General features: G+C 61.9%; 2 protein-coding genes across 2 annotated transcripts; one reads left to right on the forward strand and one right to left on the reverse strand.

Annotated features, from left to right (window-relative positions):
• Positions 1 to 308: 308 nt before the first annotated feature.
• Positions 309 to 2,652, forward strand: NAXE (NAD(P)HX epimerase). The gene is made up of 6 exons (XM_064638328.1): positions 309 to 522; positions 866 to 974; positions 1,500 to 1,610; positions 1,744 to 1,857; positions 1,937 to 2,084; positions 2,167 to 2,652. Exons 1-6 carry the CDS (start codon positions 347 to 349, stop codon positions 2,367 to 2,369), a joined length of 861 nt encoding a protein of 286 aa, XP_064494398.1. The 5' UTR covers positions 309 to 346; the 3' UTR covers positions 2,370 to 2,652.
• On the reverse strand, positions 2,612 to 5,244 carry LOC135403895 (G patch domain-containing protein 4). Its single transcript, XM_064638327.1, has 7 exons — positions 5,053 to 5,244; positions 4,637 to 4,710; positions 4,461 to 4,553; positions 4,146 to 4,253; positions 3,897 to 4,000; positions 3,727 to 3,777; positions 2,612 to 3,637 (listed from the first exon to the last, which is right to left on the reverse strand). The coding sequence occupies exons 1-7, from the start codon at positions 5,126 to 5,128 to the stop codon at positions 2,959 to 2,961; spliced, it is 1,185 nt and encodes a 394-aa protein (XP_064494397.1). The 5' UTR covers positions 5,129 to 5,244; the 3' UTR covers positions 2,612 to 2,958.
• Between the last annotated feature and the right edge of the window lie 2,702 nt (positions 5,245 to 7,946).

The following is a 7,946-nucleotide window of genomic DNA, read 5'->3' on the forward strand; positions in this document are numbered from 1 at the left end:
TTTCTGCCATCCTTTCCATGCCAGGGTCTGGCGGTGAGGGGAATGAAGGGACTGGAGGGACCGCGGGGGTCCCGGGGGAGACTGGAGTGGAAGGAGGGGCTGGATGAACCGCGGGGTCCTAGACGAGGGCTGGAGGGACCGCGGAGGTCCCCAGGGGACTGGAGAGGGCGGAGGGGCCTGGACGGACCGCCGAGTCCCGCCGCGGGGAGGGACCGAGGGCTCTGCACGGCCCCGCCCGGGCGCTCGGTGACGGTCGCTCCGCCCCGGGGCGGCCCCGCGCCTGCTCCTTCCGAGCTCCGCGCCCCGTTCCGGGCCGTTCCGGGCCGTTCCGGGCCGTGCCCGCCGCATGCCGGGCCCGAGGGCGCTGCTGGGGCTCGGGCTGCTCGTGGCAGCGGCGCGGGCGGGCGGGCGGTGCAGGGGCTGGGGTTGGGGTCAGGGCCGGGAGTGGGGCCGGTATCCCCCCAGCCGCGCCATGCACGGGCCCAGCGCGGGGCCCGGCCCGAAGGGGCTCCGCTTCCTGGGGTACGGCTGGGTGGGGAGGCGCGGGGGGAAGGAGGAGGTGGTAGAGCGGGCGAGGGGTTCTGGGGGTCCGCAGGGTGCGGGGGGGGCGGGCAGAGTGGAGGGGGCACGGTGAGGGGGTAAGGGGTCGAGGAGGACAGGATATGGGGGGGCTGAGAGGTGCAAAGGGATCGGGCAGGACCTGAGGTTTGGGGTGCAGATATACATGGGGGGGCTCAGCATGGGGAGCTGGACCCTGTGTGTGTGTCCCCATGGCTCATGCAAAGTCGAGGGGATCATAGCAGCCCCCAGCCCTGCAGACCTTGTGGGTGGCTGAGTGTCGGGGTCCCCATCCTCCTCCCCCCAGGCAGGAGGAGGCCCAGGCCATCGACCAGGAGCTCTTCACTGAGTACAAGTTCAGCGTGGACCAGCTGATGGAGCTGGCAGGGCTGAGCTGTGCCACTGCCATTGCCAAGGTGGGGGTCCTGAGGGGCAGGGGAGGTCCTGTGGGGTGCCAGCACTGTGTACTGAGCTGTGGCACCACCAAGGTGGCAGGTGGGAATCCTGGGAAGGGTTCTATGGAGGTGCCAGTCCCGTGGGCAGAGCTGTGTCACTGCCAAGGTGGGGGCCCTCGGGAACAGGGGGGATCCCGAGGGTGGTCCTGGCACCATGGGCTGAGCTGTGCTACTGCTAAGGTGGGGGCCCAGGAGGCAGTTGAAGGTATTGGGGGGGGAAGTCCCAGCACTGTGGACTGAGCTGCACCACTGCCATTACCAAAGTAGGGGTTCTGGGGGGTCCCAGCACCGTGGACTGAGCTGTGCCACTGCCAAGGTGGACACCAGGGAGGCAAGTGGGGATCCTGGGAAGAGTCCTAGGGTGGGGTCCCAGTCCCATGGGAAGAGCTGTGGCAGCACCAAGGTTGGGATCGTGGGAGGCAGGTGGGAGTCCTGGTTCCATGGTGTGGCCTTGCTTTCCCACCATAACTCCACATCTCCTACCAGGCCTACCCACCCAGCTCCTTCACGACGAGCCAGCCCGCTGTGCTTGTGATCTGTGGGCCAGGGAACAACGGCGGCGATGGGCTGGTCTGTGCCCGGCACCTGAAGATGTTTGTGAGTCTCTGCGCGCTCCCCGTGAGGCTGCCAATGCCCATGTGCCCCTGTAACCGCAGGCTTTGGGGTCCTGTTCCTCTGGCTGCTGCTGCTGCTAGAGCAGGATTAGTTCAGGTTCCTCATGTTCTTGTAGGGCTACCTGCCCACTGTGTATTACCCCAAGCGCCCCAGCAAGCCCCTCTTTGAAGGTTTGATCACCCAATGCGAGAAGATGGACATCCCCTTCCTCCCAGAATTCCCAACTGAGGTGAGGGGCAGCTGCCGGCTCGGGAGCAGGGGGAGCAGTGCCCAAGGCTGCCCTTCACCTGCTGCCATCCCTGCTGCAGGCTGCATTCATTGACGAGCTCTACGGCCTGGTGGTGGATGCGATTTTTGGATTCAGCTTCAAGGGGGCGGTGCGGGAGCCCTTCGGCAGCATCCTCAGCACCCTGGAGCGTGTCACGGTGCCCATCGCCAGCATCGACATCCCCTCGGGTGAGTAACGGCTGCACCCCCTGGAGGAAGGTGCCCAGCCAAGGTGGTCCCAGCTCCAGCCCAGCCATGGGGCTTGTTGCAGGCTGGGACGTGGAGAAGGGAAAGGCAGACGGCCTCCAGCCCGACATGCTCATCTCGCTCACGGCGCCCAAGAAGGCAGCAACGCACTTTGCTGGGCGGTACCACTTCCTCGGGGGCAGGTTTGTGCCACCCGCACTGCAGGAGAAATATGCTCTAAACCTGCCAGCATACCCTGGCACGGACTGTGTCCTGCAGCTCACATAGGGCTGGGGCCACAGGGGCTGGGCTCGGCTTCAGTACTGCACATCAGGGCCCAATTCTGCCCAAGCCTCTGCTGGGAGGGTGCTCAGCACCTTGCTGGGCTTCAGCCCAACCCAGCAGGATCAAAGGTCACTGCAGACCAAAGGCCCAGGAGGTGGGAGTGATGGGGGGCTGCTGGGGGGGGCTCTGTTTGGGGTTGCTGCCTGATCCAAGTGATCTCTTGCACCACTCACACTTCAGGGTGGTCTCACTGCAATAAAGATTTATTTGTGCCCTTGAAAAAATACTTCAATATGCTGCAGGGTCTGTCCCCTTGTGTCCTTCTGTGACGAGCCCACAGCAAATGGTTCCCTGCCCCAGGCCCTGGGGGGAACTGGGGTCACCCCTGACCAGTGAAGGCTCAGGTGAAATAAAGGTCGATCCAGCTCCAGACCAACCCAGCCCAGCCCAGCATCCCCAGGCTGAGCCACAGTGCTTGGGCTCTGTCAGGGACGAGCCTGGAGCACCCTTGGGCACCCACTAGCACCAGGATCAGAACCCTCACAGCAAGGTGGGACTGGCAGCTGCACAACACGGCAGCCGTGGCACTTACTCACTCTGGCTCCCTCTTCCTTTTCTTCTTTTTTCTCTTCTTCCTGGGGCTGTGTCCCAGGTCTGGCTCACCTGTGCCTTCTAGAGGTATGTCTGTCTCAGCTGGCTCTTCTTTGTCCTCCTCCTCCTGCTTCTGTTTCTGTTTCTTCTTTTTCCTCTTTGCAGCTTTCCCCTCCTCTTCTGCCACCTCTTGTTCTGTGTGTGCCTCTGGCTTCTTCCTCCTCTTCATGACATTCCCCTCCTCTCCTGCCACCTCCTGTTCTGTGCATGCCTCTGGCTTCTTCCTCCTCTTCATGACTTTCCCCTCCTCTCCTGATGCCTCCTCTTCTCCGCATGGCTCTGTGACCTTCTTCCTCATGACCTTCTCTCCCTCTCCCATCAGCTCCTCTTCTCCACTTGGCTCCCAGATCTTCTTTTTTTTCCTCTTCACAACCTTCACTTCTTTTCCTGATACCTCCTCCTCCTCCCCATTTGATTCCTGGCTCTGGGGCACCTCAGGGTCGGCTCTGTCTCTGGACTTTTTCCTTTTCTTCTTCTTTTTGCCCTGGCTCTCTGCCAGGGGGCTGCTCTCTAGGAGCTCCTGCTGCTGCTCCTTGTGCTGGTACGTGGCCAGGAAGGCTCGTTCCTGCTCCTCCAGGCGCGCCAGCTTGGCACTCATGGTCAGGCCATGACGGGCACCCCTGCAATGACCACAGGCAGTGGGATCTGGCATCTCCCTGGCAGGAAACGTGCCCCCCAGCTCGGCCATGCAGCCCCCCCAGCCACTCACTTGTGTGCCGTGCGGCCCCCACACGCCTGCACCAGCTCCTCGTCCGTCAGCCTGCGGGACACAGAGAGGACGTGTCACCCCCCAGCAGTGTGGCAGGGGCACGGTTCAGACCGGGGCTGCCCCTCGCAGCCCTCATCCCTCCTCGTCGTGGAGATGGGGCTCAGCCTTGCCTCCTGGCTGAAGAGAGGTCCAGCTTCTCCTCCTCCTCCTCACTGCTCTCGGAGCCAGTGGGCAGCGTCACGGACTCCTCCCCACAGGCTGTGAGTGTGGCCGACTGCACCAGGGACACAGAGGGGCCGTGAGGAAGGGGGACACAGCAGCAATAGGCTGGGGGCTGTGCTGCAAGGCAGGTGCAGAGCTCTCCACAACCTTTGCAGAGACACCAGCTGCTCTCTGAGCTGCATCCCAGGGCCAGTTACCTTCACGAAGCGGCCGTACAGCAGGTCCCTGGTGCCACCGGCCTTGCGCGGCTTCTTATTGCTGATCCCGCCTCCCTGCTCAGAAAGCGCCTTCACGGAGATGCCATCCTGGAGGGGAGAGACAAAGGGCTCGGGAACGATCTACCCAAGGGGCTTCACCCCTCTAGCAGCACGTCTCTGCCACCACGGTCCCTATGCTGAGAGGGGCTGCGGGGACACACACAGAGCGGCAGCACAAGGACCACCAAAGGGACCCCAACCCCCTCCCCTGCTTTCCACCCTTGTCTGAGCAGGGTGCCCCTCCAGCCCTCCCACCTGCCCGGCCTCCACAGCGATGTTGGCAGCCGCCTTGTTGAAGACGTGGTCCCACCAGTGGAAGGTGAAGGGCTCCGCCGCGTCGTGTCCCACCTGCGGGGTGCAGAGGAGCCGCCGGAATGACTGCGGCGGGCGGTGGGCGCGGGGCCCCGGCCGGGCAGGGGGGCTGCACTCACCCCCGCCGTGTCACACTTCACCTTCACCCGGATGGCCTCGGCGATGCCGTCCTGCCGTTTGCCCAGTCCCTGCCCTGCCGACACAGCCACTCATCACCCGCCGCCGGGGAGGACTGGGGACCACCGAGGGCTGGGGACCACCGGGGGCTGGGGTGGGGAGCTGGGGCCTGGAGGGTCCCGGGGCTCGGGCGTAGCTGGGTACTGGAGGGAGCCGGGAGCTGGAGGGAGCTGGGGGGGACATGGAGGGAGATGGGGCTTGGCAGGGGGAGCCGGGTCTGGGGGGTCCCGGGGCTTGGCAGGGGAAGCCGGGTCCGGGGGGTTCTGGGGCTTGGGCGGAGCGCGGGGCGCTCAGGGGGGGCCAAGGGACGGCGGGACAGTCGGGGGACCCCCGCCCCGGGACCCCCGCCCGGCCCCACCTCGGCGCCAGCCGTGCCGCCGCAGCTGGGTCTCGGCGAAGCGCATCCCGCGGCCCGGCGGTCCCGGGGCGCTCATGTCCCGGGGAGCCCCGGGGAGGTCCCGGGGGGTCTCGGAGTGTCCCGGCGGTTCCTGGAGGGACTCGGGGGACTTCCCGGAACCGCGGCCCGCGCACGCGGCCAGGGGCGGGGTCACGGCCGGGGGCGGGGCCCGCCGGGAAGGGGCTCTGCGCGTGCGCGAGAGGGGGCGGGGAGCGGGAAATGCGCCCGGAGAGGGGGCGGGATACGGGAAGGGGCGGACGCTGGGATATGGGAACATGGGGGTACAGGGGTGTGGGGATACACGGATATGGAGATACGGGAATACAGGGACAGGGGGATACACAGATACAGGTACAGGGGAACGTGGGGATACATGGACACGGGAACATGGGAACAGGGGGATACAGGGATGGGGATACACGGTATGGGGACATGGGAACAGGGGGATACACAGATATGGGGATACGGGAGCAGGAAGATACACGGATATGGGACACGGGGATACAAGAACAGGGGGATACACACATACGAGTACAGGGGAACGTGGGGATAGATGGACACGGGGACATGGGAACGGGGATACAAGGACGGGGATACACAATATGGGAGCATGAGGATACAGGGATATGGGGACACGGGGATACAGGGGACATGGATAGGGGAACAGGGGAATATGCGGATATGGGGATATGGGAATGGGCATATACAGATATGGGGATGGAGGGATACAGGGATGGGGAATACATGAGTATGGGGACACAGGAATGGGGATACACAGGGGGATATGAGAACATGGACACAGGAACATGGGAATGGGGATACAGGGGTGAGGGATACACAGATATGGGTCACAGGAAGATGGTGATACAGAGATATGGGGACACAGGGATACAGTAACATGGGGATACACAGATATGGGGATACAGGAACAGGGGGATACATGGATATGGGGATATGGGAACGGGGATATGGAGATACAGGAATATGGGGAAATGAGAACGTGGGGGTACAGAGATATGGGGATATGGGAACATGGTGCCAGGTGTGCAGTGGGGTGCACGTGGGGTGTGAGCTGCATGGTGGAGTGTTTGCCTCCGCAGACACACAGCAAAGGCACCAGCTCCACACTTGGCTCTGCTGGAGCCCTTGCACGTGGCAGCAGCATTGAGGGATCAAGGGACATCCCCTCCCCTACGCCAGCCCTGGCGTCCCTCCTGCTTTTCCTCATGCTTTGTTTCCTCTCTTCCGCTCCCCTTGATAACTGGGGGCTTATCTCCAGGGCAGCACCAAGGTGGGAACCTGCAGCAGCCCAGAGCCCACAGGGCAGCAGCCTCAGCCACTTTTACCTTCACCACTTTCTGCTCTCTTTGCTGGGATGAAAGAGCAGCAATAACTTTTGCAGAGGAGCCATCTCACAGCTGCACTCCAGATGTGGCTCACGGGCAGGGAAACGGAGACAGCGAGTCTGGGGATGTTCCCACCAGGACAGCCAGGGAAACAGGAACAGGAGCGGGGCACGATGCAAGGTCCCAGCACTGCAAAATCTGCCAAAAGCAGAACCCCTTCCCAGGGCAGTGTGGGGAGCAGGGGGGTTTCTCATCTGTCCTCAGCAGAGCTGGGCTGGAGCTGTCCTGGGCAGGAGATGGGGGCAAAGCTCAGGCTCAGCCCCATCACTAACACTGGGGGGACACTGGGGACAACCACTGACCTTGTGTCACTACTGCCAGGAGCAGCCAAGGGCTGCAAAGCCCCTCGGGCACCCTGGACCCTTTCCCAGTGCACATTAGAAATCCATTGGGTTTCGTGGGTGACACAGCTCTTGGTGGACCTGTGGGTGCCAGCTCAGGGGCACCAGCCAGGCCTGATCCTACGTGGGGCCACACAGAGGCCCAGCAGACCTGGAGGGAAGGGCAGGTGCCAAAATGCCTCCCCTCTCCCTTCCTCTGTCCCGGGACAGCTCCAGTGAGTGTCTCTGGACCACCCCTCCTCTGTCAGCTCTGGGGCAGGCTGGAAGACTTGTGATTTTGTTGTTTCCAATCTCAGAGGGAGCAAACAACAAATCCCAGTCTCTGTCCTGCCCCAGGAACTGGGCAGTGCTGGCTCCAGCACAGTCGGCCCTGCGAGCTGGGAACACCCCCAGCAAAACCCAGTGAAACGCAGCCAGCACTGGCCAGGCAGAGACTGGGAACCAGGTGTCAACTTGCTGGAGGAATTCAAAATAAACCAAGTCAGAGCAACATGAATATGGCCCTGAATGTGCCGTGGTTGGGTCCTGCTGCAGGAAGCCACCCAGGCTGGCCGTGGCCCAACCAAGCTCTAAATCATTGTTTTCTGCCCCAAAATGTTGCAGAATTGAGCCGAGAGGCCAAGGAGCATTGTTGAGTCTTTCCTCATGGCTCCTGTGGCTGAGCAAAGGTGCTGCAGCAGCTCCACATGCACACACATATATATTTTCCAAGCTATTCCACTCCATGACCTCCTAATCCCGGGGTATTTCCCTACTGACCCTCTCTTGGGATACTTTGAACTTGCCACACCATAATAAGGGCTGTAGCTGCAGGAAACCACCTCTCTCATGGATCTTAGTAATAAAAAAATGGTTTCTTGAAAGCAATGTAAATGTTGGTTTCCTGCAATCTCTCCCTCCTCCACATTTCAGAGGTTTGATTTTGTAGTTGGAAGTGTTACATTGGGATATTGTAGGAAAAGGCTGCAGATCTGCTCCAGGGAAGGGGGGAAGGAATGAAGTGAAAATACGTCCTTGACAGCAGAAATCTCTCCCAATCAATCAACTGGATTCACCACTACTTGCTGTGGAAATTGCTCCCTCCATTATATTTTGAAAGTATTAATTC

This window comes from Pseudopipra pipra, chromosome 29 (assembly GCF_036250125.1).
Source record: "Pseudopipra pipra isolate bDixPip1 chromosome 29, bDixPip1.hap1, whole genome shotgun sequence".
NCBI lineage: Eukaryota > Metazoa > Chordata > Aves > Passeriformes > Pipridae > Pseudopipra > Pseudopipra pipra.

Bases quoted from the DNA above. Each gene is read 5' to 3' on its own strand.
- NAXE (XM_064638328.1), top strand. From the start codon at position 347: ATGCCGGGCCCGAGGGCGCTGCTGGGGCTCGGGCTGCTCGTGGCAGCG. The intron at 523-865 runs GTACGGCTGGGT...TCCTCCCCCCAG, and splicing joins AAGGGGCTCCGCTTCCTGGG to GCAGGAGGAGGCCCAGGCCA. The intron at 2,085-2,166 runs GTGAGTAACGGC...GGCTTGTTGCAG, and splicing joins CAGCATCGACATCCCCTCGG to GCTGGGACGTGGAGAAGGGA.
- LOC135403895 (XM_064638327.1), bottom strand. From the start codon at position 5,128: ATGAGCGCCCCGGGACCGCCGGGCCGCGGGATGCGCTTCGCCGAGACC. The intron at 4,254-4,460 runs GTGGGAGGGCTG...TCTCCCCTCCAG, and splicing joins TCGCTGTGGAGGCCGGGCAG to GATGGCATCTCCGTGAAGGC. The intron at 4,001-4,145 runs GTAACTGGCCCT...TCCCTGGTGCAG, and splicing joins TGTACGGCCGCTTCGTGAAG to TCGGCCACACTCACAGCCTG.